At 42.4% G+C, this 21,226-nt stretch overlaps 1 protein-coding gene across 1 annotated transcript in view; it reads right to left on the bottom strand.

Moving 5' to 3' along the window:
* The window catches only part of LOC121958487 (coiled-coil domain-containing protein 57-like), an 84,899-nt gene that overhangs the window by 5,555 nt on the left and 58,118 nt on the right, over window positions 1–21,226 (bottom strand). The window contains 6 exon segments of the mRNA XM_042507432.1: window positions 110–284; window positions 565–699; window positions 3,594–3,694; window positions 10,857–11,094; window positions 11,416–11,516; window positions 13,518–13,785. Coding sequence (XP_042363366.1) covers window positions 110–284; window positions 565–699; window positions 3,594–3,694; window positions 10,857–11,094; window positions 11,416–11,516; window positions 13,518–13,785 — 1,018 coding nt within the window.

Genomic DNA, 21,226 nt, shown 5'->3' with positions numbered 1-21,226 from the left:
ATAATGCTGACTCATTGTGATTTTTAGGCATAAACAAGATCCAAATAAAACCTATTTTGAAAAAGTTTGTTATTCGTCGAGCCCTAGTTATTCTGGTGTTGTTGGTTACCTTCTGAGAAAATTGATGGACTGAATCCATGGTCCAGTATCTCCCATAGCTCCTTCAGCGACTGCTGTGACTTCTTTGATGACAACAGAGACGTGGACAGACCTGAGTTGGGCTGCAGCCCCACATCCATTGAGCCCTGGCATAGGCTGAGCATGTTTTCTTTGTTATTGCAGCTCTAAAGAAGAAGAGAGAAATAGAGTTAGTTATTTTTTAGATGATTTAATTACAGGTTGTGTGAAAAGTCTGGAAATACACATATTAATGTGAACTGAGAAACGAGAAATACATTTTCTGTATTTTGTATACTTTGCAGTAAGTAAACAGACAAATAATTTTTTTTATTTGTATATTTTGGAATGAACTCAGATACAGATTTGCAGATATCCAATATGACAGAACCGGGCAGCTGAGCTGTCATTGCTTTTCAATTATAGCAATATTTACAATGCTATTACCTCAGGTCTGTCTGTGGTTTTGTGCTCCTGGGACCAGGGGTTGGCATTCCCTTTTGTGTCAGGTTCTCGGTTATTGGTTCCAGGTAGAAGTTCTGCAGAAGTGCATGCCCTCTGCCTCAGTGCACACTGCAACTCCTGCAGGAAACAGAAACATTAGTGAACCATGGATCCACAGTACTCTCTAGAGGTAGTACAGAGAAGTACACAATGCAAGTATCATTCTTTTAGTTGGCTCTGCCAAACAGTGCTCTCAATGGTTGTCTATTTTCATGAATTCTTTCTTAATTAGGGCCTGAGCAACGAACAGTGCAAGGTCCCTCTTGGAATGCAAGGAATCATTAAGGCCCGATACCGAACGGTGCGAGGACCCTCTTGGAATGCAAGGAATTATTATTATTTTTCTATCCAATGAATTGCAGGTCTGAACATGCTCAAAAACTCATAAAAGTTGTTACGCTCGTCTGGCCTGGCGAAAAATGTCTGATTTTTGTGGTTTCTCAAATGGGCATGGCAAAATGGCTCCACAGCGCCCCCTAACGTGTAGCCCCAATGGCTGGTTTTATCTACAATTGCGAAATTTGGCACACGTATGTATCATGCCCAGACGCACAAAAAAGCCTTTGGACCCAACCCCCAAACCCAACAGTAAGTCGGCCATTTTGAATTTTGTGCTGATTTTTGGCGATTTCAGGCCTCATATTTTTGCCATCTTGTCCTACAGGATTCGCCCGATTGACTTCAGAATTGGTGTGTCCATTGTCAACCCCTTGGTGATGAAACATTATTGCAGGTCAGCACAAAACTGTTACGACTTACCCGTTATGTGGCGTACAATTTTGATGTCTCACCATACAACAGGAAATTGTTGTAACTTTGGTGTACATTGTCCGATCTGCCTACAATAGGTTTGATGAGAGTCCCGCCTTGAACACATCTGTATAACGATATTCACTATTTGCGATAGCGCCACCTGGTGGCCACAGGAAATATCGATTCTTTTATACTTTTATGAACTGGGCCTACACAATTAATGGGATCCAGTTGAAATTCTGTCTGTATGATCTTAAGACACTATACACATCACCAATGGCCATAGTCACAACCAATGAAACAACATAACAACCACTGGCTCTGCGCAGGGGAACAAAACAAGGATGCCATCTCTCTTCCTCACTCTTTGTCATATTCATTGAACTCCTTGCAGCCGCAATCCAACAAAATGACAACATCAAAGGCATCCACATCGCCAACACTCATCACAAAATAAGCCTTTTATACAGACAACATCCTACTGTACCTACAGGCCACATCAAACTCATTGCAAACATCCATTAAGCTCATTCTCAGTTCTCCAAGATATCAGACCACTCTATAAGCTGGACCAAATCCATGATTCTGCCATTATGTGAGGGGTATGGGAATGCTGCATCTCCAAATACAACCACTCTCATGTCTGCTAGTAACATTAAATATCTAGGAATGAACATTTCCCCCAAGCTGTCAGAGTTGTTTAAGTTAAATTTTACCCACTCCTGAAAAACATAGAATATGACCTTAAACCTCTGGATGAAACTTCCCCTCTCCATTACAGGTAGAATGTGTTTGGTTGTTTTTTTTCCTCTCTCCCCTATCATTTAATCTTTGTTTTTCACCTATTTATATATCTATTTAATGTATATTACCGTTATGCTAATTATTATTATTATTACTATCTTGGATAAGCATATTTGTGTAAGGCTCCTGCCCTTAGAGGTTTTTTTTTTCCTCTTTATTATTTACTTATTTATTTATCTACTCTGCACTTATTTATCTGTCTATCTACTTCTGTTTCTCATTTTTGTTATCTTACATTATACCATATTATTCTTTTGTATGAGAATATTTGTTAGGTAGATGCCCTTAGAGGTATTTATTTATTTACTTATTTATTCATTTTTTCATTACTTATTAATTTTTGTTATATTGTATTGTTGTTCTATCTTTATTATTTCTGATTACGTAATTATCATACTATACACACACACCCACACACACACACACACACACACACACACACACACACACACACACAATCACACAACACAACCTTTGCCCCCTCTGTGTGTAGTAGATGTAAGAAATCCTCGGGTTCACACACGTTATGGACACAGCTAACTGACGTTTGGTCCAAGGTATTTAGACAGTAATGCAACAAAATCGTGGTACCTAACCCCCCTTTGTTCAGCCTCCGTTCAACTAAGAAAATGCCAGCTATAGTGTGGCATCACTTTCACTACTCATGTTCCTCTGGTTTTTGCTTTTTTTTTCTGTCACAGACATTTTGTTATGCACTGTATTTGCTGTACTGACTTCTTCATGTCTACAGAAAATTTAACAAAAACATTTGAAAAAAAAACGATATATATTTGGATTTCTTTTTTAGGCTCATTAAAAGGATGGCCAGAGACTGACAGGAAAGGTGAAAGAAAGAAGGGGCATGACATGCATAAAAGGGCCACAGATTGGAATCGAACCCTGGCTGCTTCAATTAAAAGAAAAAATATAACTGAAAGTGAATGGACTGAAATATTTTCTTGAGGAGTTGAGCCCTTTGACAGTGCACTACACAAAATACACATTGTAGTCATTACTGAGTCACAGCGCACTATTTTCGATTCATTTATGGGGCAAGATAGGGTCTAGTCAAAGTCAAGAACCTAGATGCCTTTAGACTGTGAGAGGAAACTGGGCACTGAGAGAAAAGTCAGTAGAGGTAAATGAGAAAAATAGGATAAAATCAGAGCAAACAGGCAAATAAATATTCCCTTGTCTAGCTTGCTATTACTTTCCGGGTACTAAAATGAACCCTCTTTTGTTGTTACTAGCTCACTTGGTGACTTTGAGGAGGTACAATATGAGGGTGACACTGAGGTAAGAAACACAGTAAGGTGCCTGATTGTGTAGAAGAGCCTTTGAGAAAACTGGGAGGAAAAAGCAGTTTATTGATGAGCGATCTGAAGACTCGTGGAAAACTGAGTTGGAGCAGATACCTGTGTGGTGAGCTGGTACTGCAGCTGTTCCAAAGCAGACAGTTGGCCATGTTGGTCTCCTTGTTTCTCTGTGGAGGAATCCCTCTCTGGCTCCACTGGTTCTGTTAGACACAAAATAGTGCTGGGTGTCTGTGAATGCTTTCCACTCTGCTAATCATGCTTCCTATTGTTCTAGCTCCTCCATCCTCTGTCATAACTGAGGATGTTACAATTCTTTAAAAGGTCTATGGTTATAAAATAAAATATATATATAAGATCTGTGTAGAATTTGAATTATGAATAAGAAGACTCTTTCTGACTTATTTTATAGTCCAAAGGCTTTTTTTTCTTATTCTTTTCTTATTTGCATTGTGGCTCATTCAGGGAAACACATATTTTAATGGTCTCCTGGTATTCTATTAGAATAATTCCCTGGTGCTGTAATAATAGGGATGTAAATGCATCACAAGGCAGTTAAAAATTAAAAACAAATTCTGTGAAATTCAAAGCGGTGAGATAAAAAATGAACCACGATACTCTTTTTGAACAGCAGAGGGTGTAATCTACTTTTTTTTAAAACATTGATCACATACAGTTGAACCTTCCTTGACAACAGAGCTCATTCAACCTTTTAGAAGTAAATCAAAGTTCTTCGGAGGAAAAGTACATTATTTCAAGAGGAAAGTGTCAGGGAAGACAGGAGAGAAAGATGAATAGAGAGACAAAGAGAGAGAGAGAAAAAGAGAGCAGGGAGAAAGGCAAATGTTTGTATATGCATTCTTCTATCCAGTCAAGTACAGAATTACAGATACCTATCTCCACACAAAAATTGTAACTGTGCAATCATTTTTTCCATTATGTACACCTGTCTCAGTCTCATAATCCATTGTTCCACGGTAGGTGGTTGACTTCCTAGGCAACACAACTTTTAAAATGACTGTTATCTCGTTTTGAATATTCTTCCAAAAATTCTCAAAACTTTGGGATTGCCCAAAACTTTGGGATTGCCCAAAGTTTTGGGCAATCCCAAAAGGTATGTGTATGATCCCTGATCATTCCACATCCTCTCCAGCATAATGGTGAAGACCCTTGAGTGAACCCAGACACCACATCTTTGATATAAGAGGTATCTCCTGATTCATCTAGTTGCAACACTTTATATATATTATATACTTGCTTTTTTCCCAACAAATTGCTTTATATTGTATTAATTAAATACTCTCTCAAGTTTGTTGGATGTCTTCTAATAGCTTCCCACTCAGTGTGTGTCATAACATAGTGTCTTATCTGAAAATATCTAAAAAGATCCTTCAAGGGCAACCCAAAACCTTTTTGCAATTGCCCAAAGGATTTCATTTGATCACCTCCCATTAATTGGTGTATGATAACAAGACCAGAGTCAGCCCATCTCTTAAAGCCTCCATTCCACAAAGATGGACAGAAATCTCTGTTATCTGTTATTGGCATGGCCCTCGATATAGATCTTGGTCCTCTCCCATTTTTCCTGACATCATCCCATACATTTAAGGTGGAGCATCTAGTATTGAATTTTGTTCAATCCCTACCAATCCAGTATCCAAATCATTTTTTAGCCAGTGCACCAGTATTCGTAGTTGGGCTGCCCTATAGTAGTTTTTAAAGTTTGGAAGGCCAAGCCCACCCTTGTGTTTTGCTAACAGAAGTGTTTTGAGCCTAATTCTGGGTCTCTTTTTCTGCCAAATATATTCTGTTAAAAGTGTATCTAACCTCTTAAAGGTAGTGGCAGGTACAGGTATAGGCAGGGACTGGAAGAGAAAAAGAAATCTAGGTAACACATTCATTTGAATTGATTGTACTTTCCAAATAAAGAAAGGGGTAAAATTTCCCACCTAACCATGTCTGATTTGATTTGTGTAATCAATTTTTCATAGTTTTCATGATATCAATAGTTGGTCCTAGGAGTAAGCATTATTCCTAGATACCTAAATCCATTCCTAGCCCAATGGAAGGATGTTACACTATCATCATGGGTTCTGATTTAGTCTTGTTTATCTTATAGCCCGATTCCCCATAATTTCTTAAACCATTCATTATGACTGGAGTCTAAGGGGTTTGTGATGTAGAGTAAGATGTCATCTATGAATAGCGAAATCTTGTGTGTAATTCCTTTATGATCCATTGTACCCTATCTGAGGATTAGATCTAATCATTGCCGCCAGTGGCTCTATGCTAATCGCAAATAATGAGGGAGACAAAACATCCCCTTGACATGTCCTTTGTATCTAAAAAAATTGGGAGCAGTGGCCATTGACCCTTACTTGAGATTTGGGAGTTTTGTATATAATTTTTGTCCAATTAATAATTGTGTTGTTAAATCCCATAGGTCTTAGTGTTAGCTTAAGATATTGCCAATCAGCTCTGTTTCAGAATCCAGGCTGAGACGCATTGATGGTTCTAGTCTGGATCCAGCTTCTGATTGAAGATTTAAAGTTTTTCTAATGTTTTTCATATCCTGGCATCCAGGGATGAACCCTGTCTGATCCCGGTGAATGAGTTTTGCTATGTATTTCTGAATTCTTCTATTAGGTATAGATGTCAGTATTTTAGGGTCATTACAGAGAAGGCTTATCGGTCTATAGGCACTGCATTTTGTGGGATCCTTGCCCTCTTTGTATATATGACTAAACAATAGCCTCAGACCAGCTTCCTGGCGGGTCTCCCTCAGACAGGTCATAATTGTAAACCTCACATAGTATGGGTGATAGCTGTTCAGAAAAATATCAGTTTATAAAACTCACCTGGAAACCCGTCTGTGCCCAGTGATGTATTATTTTTAAGCAGCCTAATAGTGTCTGATATCTCTTTTTTCGGTGATGGGAGAGGATAATTCATCTGTTAGACAGTTTCGGGAGGTTAAGACTATCTAGAAAGTTTTCAATTTTTTCATCCTTGTTTTCAAATTCTTGTGCTTTATAAAGGCCCCTGTAGTATGCTGCAAAGGCATTAGCAATTTCTTGTGGCTGCATTACCACTGAATTTGTGATTGGATCTATTATCCTTGGGACTACCCGCTTGACTGTATTTTGCGGAGCTAAAATGCCAACAGCTTACGTGCCCTATTTCACATCTCATAGTATGTCCGGCTAGTAAATCTAAGAGCGCCTTCTGCTTTATATGTCAGCAGGTCATCCAGTTTTTTTCTACATTTCTGTAGTGTTTTAAGATTTTCTTCATTTCTAAATTGTTTGTAAATCTGTTTCTAAAGTGTTTTCCATCTAGTATTTAGTATCTAGTATGGCCATAGCATATCTGCCATTTTCCATGGTGAAAAAGACAGATTTATGAAACAGAATAGCTACTCCTCTCGTCTTTCCATTTTGGCAGGAGGCACTATATACCTGGTCCACCCATTCTCTTTTCAGTTTCCTATGTTCGATTGATGATAAACGGGTTTCTTGAATAAATGTGATGAAACATTGCATTTTCTTTAATTACCAAAAAAAAATTTTCCTCTTGATTGGATATAAGTCTCAGTTTGTGTGAGTCTTATGTAGAACCTAGATCCATGTTTCATAATATATGAGCTTGGCACATTTGTCAAGGAATATAAGATACAAAAAAAAAAATCTGAACATTTTCCTATTCACTTGTAAGGGAGAACTCAGAACTTTCAATGCTCCAACAGGCTGTCTAACATAGGTTACCATGACAACTAGCTCCCAGTATGTAATGGGCAGAGAAGTGCAGCTGTCAATCTCAGGGAGTACTGCACTAAGTGCGAGTGTAGCCATAAGAGTATCATAACCTTTAGGGAAAGCCTTTGCCTTAGAACACAGGCTATGTGTGATCCACCTATGGCCCAATCTCTGACCACAAAACTTCTTGAATACAAAATCAGGGCTCTGAACATTTCAATTTTCCAACAACTTAAGATATACAATTAAAATAACACATATAAACCGCATAACAGTTCTCATGTCCAACCTACTGTACACTTGAGGTGAGTTTGTACCTAACTGTTTTAGTCATCTTCATCATTCTTAGGTGTCTTCAGATCTACACCAGAGAGTGACGTCATGGCTTGTTTCTTTTGCATGTCCCGTCCATTTCCTTGTATTCGCCATCTGTCCCGCAGCAGCTCTCTCTGTAGTTGCTCTCTCTCATTGATTTGGACATTAATTCCCAGCTCTTTCAGAGTGGAGACTGCATCCACCAAAGTCTCAAACACCTTCTCTCCTGAATCTGTGATGATCCTAAGCTGGGCTGGATAGGGACACTTGGCATGGATCCTCTTTCCTTTCAGTTGTTTATTGACCTGGTGTACCTGTCCCCTCTTCTGCTGCAGATCTGGCGAGTAGTCATGATCAAAATAGATCTGTTTCCCCTGGAATATGACTTGCTGTCTCGGTTTGGCCATCAGAGATCTGTGTGCTCTCTCTATCTTGATTTTCAGCTCCAGTGATACATTCAGAGTTTTAACAGGAGTTAAAAAAGTCAAGTACTCTTTAGTATTCTTAGCCTCACATCCTTCAGGGACTTGATAAACGCGGATATTGTTGTGCTGGAGCCTGTTTTGTAAATCCTTGCATCTTTTATTTATCTCTGCATCTCTCTTTACCAGCCCTCTCGTGTCTCAGCTCTGCTGATTTCGACTCAATTTCCTTAATTTTCCCTTCCGTTTTCTCTCTCCATTTCTTTACCTAGGACATGGACTTTTCAAGTTTGTTCACTGATGCCTGGATGGAATTGTGTGCTTCCTGATTTTCTCCTCTTAGATCTTTTAACTCTTTTAGAATCGCAGACTCTTCCCTCTGGCTTCCTCGTTGTTATGGCTAGTGCTAGCTTGATTAGCAAGAGCTGCTAGCGAGGAATCCTTCTTTTCTTTTCCAGAATCGGCTTGAGATATTGAATCTCTAGATATTGGTGATATTGAAAGAGAAGATGTATCCTCCAGTAAAAAATTACTAGTGGCTTATTGATTGCCTCCTATAAAGGACTGGTCTCTGTATTAATCCTATTAGATCTCAGTCACCATCAAGTCTTACTCCACAGACTGGAACACTTAATCGGCCTTAACGGAAGCTCGTTTAAATCACACATATCAAATTATTCTCTGTTTGTTCATGTTAATGATCAATCCTCTGTGCATACTGAGGTCTGCTTCGGAGTACAAGGTTCTGTGCTTGGAACCTTTTTCACTTTATATATGCTTTCCCTGGGCAACATTATTAGAAATCTCTCTGTAAATTTCCATTGCAATGTAGATAATATGCAACTGTATCTATCTATGAAGCCAGATGAAACTGATCAGTTATATTGATTACAAGCATGTCTTAAGGACATAAAAGCCTTGATGAGCTGCAATTTCCTTATATTAAATTCAGACAAAACTTAGTTATCGTACTTGGCCCCAAACACCTCAGAAACTCTTCTAAGTTATATTCGATCAAGATTTATCTTTTGCCTCCCATGTAAAACAAACTTCAAGGACTGCTTTCTTTCACTTGCAACTAACTATTATCAGGTTGCCCTAACAAGTCAAGGTACAGGGTACAAAGTACAAGGTAACTTTATTGTCATTTTTCTTAAACATAGGTTAAAAGAAATGAAATTTTAAGGGGATCCTAAATTCCTGCAACATCTTTTGGCATTGAAGGAGGAGTTGAGAGGTCTCGCAGCCTGGGGAAAGAAGCCGCTCTGTAGTCTGGTGGTTTTGCAGTGGATACTTCTGTATCTTTTTCCAGATGGCAGCAGGGTGAACAGACTGTGGCTGGGGTGGCTGCTGTCTTTCAGTATCCTTTGGGCTCTGTGCAGACACCTCACTTCACCTGAGGCTCTGTAGATGGGAACCAGTGATGTTCTGGGCAGTTTTAATTACCCTCTGTAGAGCCTTCCTGTCCTGGACTGTACACAAACCATGCCAGTTTGTGATGTTTCCAGTCAGTATGCTTTCTATTGCTCCTCTGTAGAAGTTAACCAGGATCTTGCTCTGGAATTTAGCCTTCCTAAGTTTTCGTAGGGAGTAGAGCCTTTTCTGTGCTTTTTTACCTGGGTGGTGATGTGCGATGACCATGATAGGTTCTCACTGATAGTAATTCCAAGGAACCTATAGCTGTTCACCTGCTCCATCTCATCTCCACTGTATAGACAAAGGTGTGTGTTTTTGCCGCCTTCTTTCTCAAATCAACAATCAGCTCCATGGTTTTACCGAAGTTGAGCAGTAGGTTGTTCTCTGTGCACCACTCTGCAAGATTGTTGAATTCCTCCTGGTATGAACTGTCATTGTTGTTTGTAATACGACCAATGATGGTGGTGTCGTCTGCATACTTCACAATAGAGTTCTCCTGATGTCTAGGAGTACAGTCATGGGTTTACAGTGCGAACAGCAGGGGGCTGAGCACACTGCCCTGGGCACTAATGTAGAAGAGGTGAGACTGCCAAACCTAACTCTCTGGGGTCTGCACGTAAGGAAGTCCAGTATCCAGTTGCAGAGTGTTGTACTGAAGCCCAGAGTGTTAAGTTTTCCAATCAGCTTCATGGAAGAGATTGTGTTGAATGCTGAGCTGAAGTCAACAAACAGCATCCTGATGTAGCTTATCATATTCTCCAGGTGAGTGAAGACTGAGTGAAAAGCAGTGAATATGGCATCCTCTTTGGATCTCTTGGTTCTGACAGCAAACTGGTGAGGGTCCAGGCTGGCAGGAATGTTGTCTTTTATATACTGTGCAGTTTCTTAAATAAATAAATAATAAATAAAATGTAACAAATGGTGTTTGTTTCATTTCTTGACTTTAAAATTTAAAGGGTAAGGCCATCCAATAAGATCACCTTAATAAATAAATAAATAAAATAATAAAATGACGTGGCTCATTCATGCGGTCCAATCACAGAGCTTAAAAAGTCAAATAAGATACTTCAGGCTTTGGATAGAATATAGATATAAACTTGCAGGTAAGATGTGTTGACAGTATTTCAAAAGATAAGGAAATGTTTTCAAAGTAAAAGCAAACAATGAAACTGAAAACTTAAATGCTTCAAACTTTTTGTGCTTTGTTTCATGGACTGACGGACCACATGATATTCCTGCCAGCTCAAGGTAATTTTAATCTGTTTTATGAACGCTAAAAGCCTGGTGATATTGGTAGCTCTGCCTGAATCAATACCCTTCAAGAAAAAAAGTTTTTAAGTCCACAAATCTTACCTGGCCAATTAATTATGTTATTGTTACTGACCCACAGCTTTTTAATTGCTTTTAATTAAGCTTGGATCCTTGCACTTTAAAGAAGTGTGTGTGTGGTATTGTACCCTGTAGTCCAGCAGTGAGGACCTTGGCACGGAGGCGGTTGCCCAACTCTATCAGCTGCTGTTTCTCTCTGGTCAGACGAGCAATACAAGACGCTGCCTGCTTCAGCCTGGTATGATGGAGCGGAGTGTTGCTTTTAACACTCTGCACAGTTTTAAACAAACTGCCAGACTTCAGACCTGATGCCTGTTGCTGCCGCAAAAACAGGTTTTCCTCTTGGAGCTGTTGCACCAGCGCACTCTGAAAGGAAGTGAGAATATGAGATGATACTTGAAGTTACTGGGTTGCTGTAGCAGCTTACACAATATTTTCCATCATTTCAGATTTCAATAAACTACCATTTCTGTTGAGGTAATGTTAATACATAGATACAATATATGGGAATTGTCTTGCCCACTTCTGATGATGATGATGATGACTTCTGTTAGCTAAAAATTGTCCAACAGTCATGGATCAGCATTTAAGAGGTCAATAGCTTAGCCACACCAATGGTCCAGACAGTCACTTGCACAAAACTGGCAGGTAAACTTTAACTAGTTTATCAATAACTTCACTTAATACCTGTTCCATGAGGTTGGCGAGAACAGACTCTATATGTGTCACTCTGACTTCCTGCTTTGCAAAAGCAGAGCTGTTGGCATGCTTTTCCAGGCACAGACCACCTGAGGATCCATATCACACAAAGGGAAAAGAAAAGTAAGGCAAAATTTTCACAAAATACATGATTAAAAAATTCAAAATAACATTGTAATTGATTCAGCCACTTCCTGTGTCAATGCAGATGGGCATGTTATTAAGTAATATATAATATGTATAAATATACATGCTGTGGATTGCCCCCTCTCAGTAGGGACAGAGTTGATGCTCTAAGTGAGTTTAAGGTCATTTTCACATATGTAAGTGCAGTCTCTTGGTGTTACATTGTTTCATTTTACAGCTACTATGGCTCACTTTTTACTATGGTCCAAAGGCTGCACCATTTACAGAGCATCACGTTTCCATGACTCGCAAGTTCCGACCAGAAAAAGAAATACTGAGAAATAAAGAGAAATAAATGTGCACAATGGAGCCACAGCAACTATGGGTGGTGTTCCTGGTGCTGGTCATTGCCTTCATTATCGTTTTTATGTACCACTCTCAACAAACTAGACAGTTTGAAAGTGAAACTCGGCTGCAACTTTTCAATATTGTGTTGATGCACTGGAGATGCTGAAAGCGCATATCAAGACACAGATTAATCCTCCTGAACCCTGACCTTCTCATCAGACGCAGATACCAACAAAAGACTAGCCAGGCTATGCCCGTGGTCTTAAGACTTAAGAATAGTTATAAGAAATAATATTTAAAACAAGTGTTTTTTTCATGTGTGGAGTTGGGGGAGAGCCTCCTTCTAATAGATAATTAGTTTATTTATCCCAAAGGAAATCAAGCCAGTCAGTAGCTTAACAAACACATAATACAACATATACACTACGGTGTTCTATTATAAATAGTATTATTAAGAGTTATATATGTTGTAATACATGCTGTATTACACAACATAATACACACTAGCCCTGACTGAAGTCAGTTTCTTCTGGCTAAATAAAAGGAAAAATAAATGACAATAAAATAAAAAACTCAATTCCACCACCATACTGGTTATGCTCTACAATGGGGTGGTAAGATTTTGGTGTGTGGAATAAAGGAGGCCTGTGGGTCTTGGGAATGATTATCTGGGGGGAGGGGAGAGCCCTTTCTGCTAGCCTAGAGGGGAAGGGGGGAAAGCCTATAGAGACCAGAGAGATGGGACACAGGAGGAGGGATCAGATAATGTCATCCTGGTTTGAGTATGTTTTTGACGAGAGCCTTTTTTGCTCAAACTTGTGGAGTACACCAGATAGCTAGGGTGGATCGAGGTGGATGCTTTCACACCACAAACAGACCACCCAGAGTTTGCTGGTAGCCATACCGAAACCACCTGCTCAGGAGAGTGCAGGTGGCGCCCCTGAGGACTTTTTTTGACACTGTTTTGGCATCAGCCATTTTTTTATGGAGTGGTCTGCTGGGGCAGCATCATGACTGCAGACAGGAAGAGACTCGAAAAACTAATACGGAAGGTGAGCTCTGTCCTGGGATGCCTGCTTAGCGGTGGGAGGTGGTAGAAGAAAGGAGGATGATCATCATGATCTCATCCATGCCGGTGAATGACTCCCACTGGAAAGCTCTTTAGCAACAGGCTGCTCCATCGAGAGTGTGTGAAGGAGCAGTACTGCAGGTCCTTCTTTCCTGCTGCTGTCAAACTTTAAAACCAGCACTGCTCTCAGTAGACCACACACACACCGTTGTACTGTAGTGCAATTTTCACAAATGCTTTTCCAGGCACAGACCACCTGGAAAAGCAATTGGTGTATATATTCTATTCTTTACATTCTTTGCTGCTTATCCTATGCACTCCTGACTGCTGTAACAATGCAAATTTCCCCTCTGTGGGACTAATAAAGGATTATCTTATCTTTTAAGATAAGATATCCTCATGAAACTGTCCCCCTGACCTAAACAAGACATAAGTTATTGTAGCTTGCTACAGTATACATAGTAATAAATGTATTTTTTTCCCACTGAAATTTCCTGGGTGATAAAAATCATCAGCCATGTTTTGTGTAAAAGATTGCTGTCCACACCTGGTGCACTGAGTTTGAAGGAGATTGATTTGGCAGGTGGTCCAGTAGCCATCTGAGTGCTAGCTGTAGGCCTGATGGAGGTAGCTGGAGGGTCTCCGCGATACTGAACTGGATGAGGGGAAGGGTCCTGTGGTGGGTCCTGGGGAGAGGGGATGAGACCCTCCATGTCCTTCCTCATCTGGGTAACCACAGCCCGCAGGGTGCTGTTCTGCTGCTGTAGACAGTGGATGTCTTCTGGTGCCAGAGAATCTACCTTTGGTGTGAGACCCTGTGGGTAAAAAAAAAGCCACATACTTATCTGAACAGACTGGTACGCTGTGTACAGTGCAATGTGCACATTGTGTCTTTTTTAACAAGTTACTTAGCCTTTGATTTACCCTTGTTACTTTGGATCACAAATCTATTCTATTTCAAGTGAATATGGTCATTAAAGATAGGGCTGGATGATAATTTATCATTCAGATAAATCTTATTAAGGAGCAATTAATTTTGGTTAATTTTTATTCCCCAAACACTGATGATCCCATTTTTCCCACAAAACGGTTTTTTTAGGAACAAGTAGGTAACAAGAAACACACCTTTCCTAAAGCAACTTGACATGTATTCAGCTCCAGTATCACATGGAGGAAACACTAATTCACTGCTGCGTGCAGTGTTCCCCTTTCACAGAAAGACACGGCCGCATCAATCAGCGTCCTGCCAGTAGCCTCGACATTGGTTTAGGTGCGAGGGCCTGTTCATCACTGCTTGCAGCTTTAATTGTACATCGGTTCTGGTGTGAGACAAGAGCTCAGAGGTTGACCAGTCTCACCTTCGAAGCAGAGGGATATTTTCATGCTACTCAAACACACAAGTCTTATTCAAGCATCAATTTCTTTCTGATATCAGCAAAGTTAAAGCACAGAATTCAAGACTGCTGTTATGATGCATTTCTTATTTCAGACCATGTCCCTTGGTGGTGCTTCAAGCGAAAGTGGTTGACTGATCCTAACGTTGTCACTTTCCTGGATGACCTAATAAAATACTTTTTTTTTGTTTTAAAAAACAATAACATGAATAACCTCAGCAAGTATCAGGTGGAAAGTGTTCAAGGCCTATAACTGGGGCCAAATAACCAACATTAGTAGTTCTAAAGCCAAACAGACATATCAGAAAGCAAAAATACAAGAAGAAAAATAAAGGTATTTGAAAAAGAATATTATGAATCAGGTTTTCCAGAAGTCCATCAAAGATCACTCCTGCTCAGAACTGAATATATATTTGCATCAAAAGCAATGACAAGCCTATTGCAAAAAACATTCAATGATCAGGGGAAAAACCTAGGAAGGTGCTTACATGATGTATCAAGCAGTTACAGAGTGACAGATGTCTCACTTAATTACACAAAAAGAAGCCAGAAGGCTTTTGAATATACTCCATAACCAAAGGGGGGCAGCAGATACAGGGTTACTGTCAGTGGATATTGAAAAGGCTTTTGACAAAGTTGAATGACCCTCCCTGTTTGCAGTTCTTGTGTGTTTTGGCTTTAGAGGGAATTATTGTAAATAAATAAGATTACTCTACGTGGAGCCATATCCAGAATTACTGACCAATTGTAACATTTAAAAATGTATAAGGACATTGATAAGGGAATCCTCTGTCCCCATTGTTATTTATCATGACAACCTTGATTGAAGTTAGAACCCATAATAAGGGATATGGCAAAATCTAATATTGTAGAAACTTATTACAGAACAGTGGCACAGTAAAACCTAAAATTCTTTAGACAGATGGAAAACTATACCAATGTCATTAATAGGAAAAATAATTATTCTCAAAATGAACATATGTCCTAAGATGCTGATTTAATTATCTATTCATGTAGTAATATTTTCTCTTATCGAAAGAGACTTTTTATCAGATTTAAATGGAACAACAGACGCCCCAGGTTGTGATTGTCAGTGTTATACCTACCCTCTGATAGAGTAAATGGTAAATGGACTGCACTTATATAGCGTTTTTCTAGTCTTACGATCACTCAAAGCACTTTCACACTACATGTCACATTGCCCTGTTCCCACACACATTCACACAGTGGTAGCTGAAGCTACCATACAATGTGCCGCCTGTTACTGAGTAACCAATCAGACACAGTCACACACACACTGATCAGGAGCAATTTGGTGTTCAGTATCTTGCCCAAGGATTCTTAAACATGTTGACTGGAGGAGCAAGGGATCAAACTGCTGATCTTCCAATTAGTGGTCGACCGGTTCCACTTCTGAGCCACAGCTGCCCCATCTAAGCCATGGGCTTTGATGCCCCAATCCCCTCTGGGCAGCACAGTTGAGGATGCTGATATTTAAAGGAGGATGCCCCCTTGTGAAGGTAGATAGAGAGTCTACTGCTGAGTAATGTTTTTCTCATTTACTTGCTAATGCTGATGTTAAAAACCTTAAAAAGGACACAAAAAATCCCATAGTTAGAAATATAATTGGCATGTGACACCAAGTCAGAAAAGATCTGGAGGAAGCTGCCTCTATTTTTTTTTTTTCCACCAGAAAGGTTGGATGGGCCCCTCCCTTAGCTACCACCTTATTGGGGTGGAGGGGTTTGCGTGTCCCAGTGATCCTCGGAGCTCAGTTGTCGGGGGCTTTATGCTCCTGGCAGGGTCACCCATGGCAAACAGGTCCTAGGGGAGGGACCAGACAAAGTGTAGCTCACAAGACCCTTATGATGAAGACAACAAATGGTCCAGAGTTCCCCTTGTCCGGACGAGGGTCACCTGGGGCCCCCCCCGGAGCCAGGCCTGGGGGTGGGGCTCGATGGCGAGCGCCTGGTGGTGGGGCCCTTACCCATGGGGCCCAGCCCAAAGAGGTGACATGGGACCTCCTTCCCGTGGGCTCACCACCTGTAGGAGGGGCCACAGGGGTCTGGCGCCGTGTGAGCTGGGCGGCAGCCGAAGGTGGGGACTTTGGCGGTCCGATTCTCGGCTGCAGAAGCTAGCTCTGGGGATGTGGAATGTCACCTCTCTGGTGGGGAAGGAGCCTGAGCTGGTGCATGAGGTTGAGAAGTTCCGACTAGATATAGTCGTTCTCACCTCGACGCACAGCGTGGCCTCCGGAACCAGTCTTCTCGAGAGGGGATGGACACTCTTCCACTCTGGAGTTGCCACTGGTGAGAGGCGCTGGGCACGGGTGGCAATACTTATTGCCCCCCGGCTCGGTGCCTGTACGTTGGAGTTTACCCCGGTGAATGACAGGGTAGCCTCCCTCTACCTTCGGGGTGGGGGGACGGATCCTATTTGTGCCTATGGTCCAAATGGCAGTTCAGAGTATCCACCCTTTTTGGAGTCCTTAGAGGGGATTCTGGAGAGTGCTCCTTCTGGGGACTCCCTCGTTCTGCTGGGGGACTTCAACGCTCATGTTCGCAACGACAATGAGACCTGGAGGGGCGTGATCGGGAGGCATGGCTCCCCCGATCTGAACCTGAGTGGTGTTTTGTTATTGAACTTCTGTGCTCGCCACAGATTGTCCATAACAAACACCATGTTCAAGCATAAGGGTGTCCATATGCGCACTTGGCATCAGGACACCCAAGGCCGCAGTTCAATGATCGACTTTGTAGTCATATCGTTGGACTTGCGGCCGTATGTCTTGGACACTCGGGTGAAGAGAGGGGCGGAGCTGTCAACCAACCACCACCTGGGGTGAGTTGGCTCCAATGGTGGGGGAGGACGCCGGTCAGACCTGGCAGACCCAAATGCATTGTGAGGGTCTGCTGGGAACGTCTGGCAGAGTTTCCCATCAGAAAGCGCTTCAACTCCCTCCTACGAAAGAGCTTCGACCATGTCCCGGGGGAGGCGGGGGACATTGAGTCCAAGTGAGCCATGTTCCGTGCCTCCATTGCTGAGGTGGCCAACCGGTGCTGTGGCCGTAAGGTAGTCGGTGCCTGTTTGGGCGGCAACACCCAAACCCGCTGGTGGACACCGGCTGAAGAAGGAGTCCTATCGGGCCTTCTTGGCCTGTGGGACTCCGGAGGCAGCAGACAGGTACCGACAGGACAAACAGAATGCAGCGGCAGTGGTCACCGAGGCGAAAACCCGGGCCCAGGCATGGGAGGAGTTCGGTGAGGCCATGGAAAATGACTTCCGGATGGCTTCGAAGAGGTTCTGGACCACCATCCGGTGTCTCAGGAGGGGGAAGCAGTGCTCTGTCAACACTGTGTATGGTGGGGACGGGGCGCTGCTGACCTCGACTTCCGGATGGCTTTGAAGAGGTTCTGGACCACCATCCGGTGTCTCAGGAGGGGGAAGCAGTGCTCTGTCAACACTGTGTATGGTGGGGACAGGGCGCTGCTGACCTCGACTTGGGTCTCAGCAGGGCCTGGGGACTCGGGGGTGGGCTCCTCTATCCCTGGGGCTGAGGTTGCCGAAGTGGTCAAAAATCTCCTCGGTGGCAGGGCCCCAGGGGTGGACGAGGTCCGCCCGGAGTTCCTCAAGGCCCTGGATGTTGTGGGGCTGTCATGGCTGACACGACTCTGCAACATTGCGTGGACATCGGGGGCAGTGCCCTTGGACTGGCAGACTGGGGTGGTGGTCCCTCTTTTTAAGAGGGGGGACCGGAGGGTGTGTTCCAACTATAGGGGGATCACACTCCTCAGCCTCCCTGGTAAGGTCTATTTGGGGGTATTAGAGAGTAGGGTAGTAGAGTAGTAATGTGGTTTTCGCCCAGGTCGTGGAACTGTGGACCAGCTCTGGACCCTTGGCAGGGTCCTTGAGGGTGCATGGGAGTTTGCCCAACCAGTCCACATGTGCTTTGTGGACTTGGAGATGGCATTCGACCGTGTCCCTCTGGGAGTCCTGTGGGGGGTTCTCCGGGAATATGGGGGCTGTCCATTTCTCTGTATGACCGGTGCCAGAGCTTGGGCCGCATTGCCGGCAGTAAGTCGAACTCGTTTCCGGTGAGATTTGGACTCCACCAGGGCTGCCCTTTGTCACCGATTCTGTTCATAACTTTTATGGACAGAATTTTAGGGGGTCCGGTTTGGTGACCTCAGGATTGGGTCTCTGCTCTTTGCAGATGATGTGGTCCTGTTGGCTTCATCAGGCCGTGACCTTCAGTGCTCTGGAGTGTGAAGCGGCTGGAATGTGAGTCAGCACCTCCAAATCCAAGGCCATGGTTCTCAGCCGGAAAAGGGTGGTGTGCCCCCTCCGGATCAGGGACGAAGTGCTGCCCCAAGTGGAGGAGTTTAAGTACCTTGGGGTCTTGTTCACGAGTGAGAGAAGGATGGAGCGGGAGATCGACAGGCGGATCGGTGCAGCGTCTGCAGTACTGTGGAGTCTGCACCAATCTCTCGTGGTGAAGAGGGAGCTGAGCCAAAAAGGCAAAGCTTTCGATTTACCGGTCGATCTTCGTTCCTACCCTCACCTATGGTCACGAGCTTTGGGTAGTGACCGAAAGAACAAGATTGCGGGTACAAGCGGCCGAAATGAGTTTCCTCCGTAGGGTGGCTGGGCTCTCCCTTAGAGATAGGGTGAGAAGGTCGGTCATCCGGGAGGAGCTCGGAGTAGTGCCACTGCTCTTCCACGTTGAGAAGAGCCAGATGAGGTGGCTCGGGCATCTAATTAGGATGCCTCCAGGACGCCTCCCTGGTGAGTTGTTCAGGGCACGTCCCACCGGTAGGAGGCCCTGGGGAAGACCCAGGACACGCTGTAGAGACTATGTCTCACAGCTGGCCTGGGAATGCCTCGGGGTCCCCCGGGAAGAGCTGGTCGAAGTGGCCAGGGAGAGGGAAGCCTGGGCTTCCCTGCTTAGGCTGCTGCCCCCGCGACCTGACGCCGGATAAGCGGAAGAAAATGGATGGATGGATGGAAGGTCGGATGGGGGGTTTCAAACTTGGGCTAACAAATGTCTCAAAAAATAGGAGACTAACACAATCCGGACAGTGAACAACCAATGTCATCTGAAGAAATTGACAATAAATGAAATAAATAAATAACCTAAATAAATAAATAAACAGAAACTTAAGAAACTTCATCAGGACACAACAATAACAGTCACTAACTATCTCACCCTTTACGAACAACTGAAAAGGTGATGGTGATGACTTGTTTGGGGAAGGGCATAATCTCAATAGTCATCCATAAAGAGGTTAGAGGCATGGACAGAGGAACTTGGGAGAAGGCATGTACCAAAGCACAATTACAAACAATACACACACATCTGAAGTTACTACAATATAATTGGCTGATGCAAACATACATCGCCCCAGAAAAGCTAAATCAATAGAATTGTGCAATACCTGATATATGTATCAAATGCAAAAGGTAAAAGGAACACTTTCTTACTGTTTATGCCAGTGTACCCAAATAAAAGAGTTCTGGGATGTAGTGAGAAAGAGTATCCAGGACATATTATCCATTCAAATACTGGACCCAAAGCTTTTCATACTAGGCTTATACCCAGCTTATCATAACATCAGGAGGAGAAAACTTGTTTTTTTTTTACACATGGTTCTGTGATTGGCCAAAGAGTTATTGCACTCTCATGGAAAAGGGGTTGGTATTCCATGTATAGGCATGCATTTCTGAATTAACTACGACTCTGTCCTTTGAAAAAAAATTACATATGCTATCAGGGGTAATCAATCACTCTTTGACAACACCTGGGGTCAAAGACAGATTTAGCCCACATGATGGGCGATAAACGATAAATTAAACCTCTACTATGTCCAAATCTTTATTGTCAACATTTGCACATTAATGTGAGGTGTACTTAAACTTAGGTGTTTCACTCTACCATGTTTTCATTCTTTAAAAAAACCAAAAAACAAAAACAAAACAACTTTGGTTTATGCATTTATTGACTCTTTATGGGGTGGGGGTGGAGGATGTTGACATGTGTATTATATCTTTGGTCATCGTACTGAGATTTTGTTTGCATGTCCAGTTTTTTGTTGTTTGTATTTTTGTTAATTTATGCAATTTTTCTTAGTATGTTTAATGATATACTGTTGACTCCTGCAACTTTTTAAGTGCTCTAAAAGATTGGATGACTGAAACGTGCTTCCACTAATTTCTGACAAAACTGAATCTCCCATTATTGCCCACAAAATTACTACCTTTTACAATTTCCAGTGTATAGGCCCACCTGCCCCCTTCACAAGACCAGCCTCTGGGAATCTAGGTGTTATATTTGCCCCTCAATTGAAATTTGGAACACCACGTAAATAAAGCGGTTCAATCTTTTTTAAAAATTCATTCATTGATCGGCTGTAATCACTTGTCCCGTAAGGGTCATGAGGGGCTGGAGCCTATCCAACTGGCACTGGGCAAGACTCGGGGTACACCCAAAACAAATCACCAGACTATCGCAGGGCTGACCTTTTTTGTAACAGAAATGTTGCAAAAATTAGACAATTATTATCACTGCCATGCCTACAGCTTGTATAAAATGCAAAACCTGTTGGCAATAGTGAATACCAAAGGCCAGAGGTGACTGCTCTTTTGATGTCCTGGCACCGAGACTTTGAAACAATCTCCTCCCTCCCATTAGATAAGCTGAGTCTATTGACTCTCAAAAAACATTTAAAAATCCAATTCTATACATCAGCTTTCAAGGGTTGACTGTGGTGGCAACTCCAGGATTTAGTGGGCTGTTTTTGTGATTGTTGTGACCTAAAATGCCTGATTTTACAACAGCTTTTCTAAAAAATTGCAATGCAAGTTG

Source organism: Plectropomus leopardus, chromosome 19 (genome assembly GCF_008729295.1).
Source record: "Plectropomus leopardus isolate mb chromosome 19, YSFRI_Pleo_2.0, whole genome shotgun sequence".
Classification (NCBI taxonomy): Eukaryota; Metazoa; Chordata; class Actinopteri; order Perciformes; family Serranidae; genus Plectropomus; species Plectropomus leopardus.
Note: the sequence above shows the minus strand (reverse complement) of the source record. Positions and strands in the feature narration are given on the sequence as shown.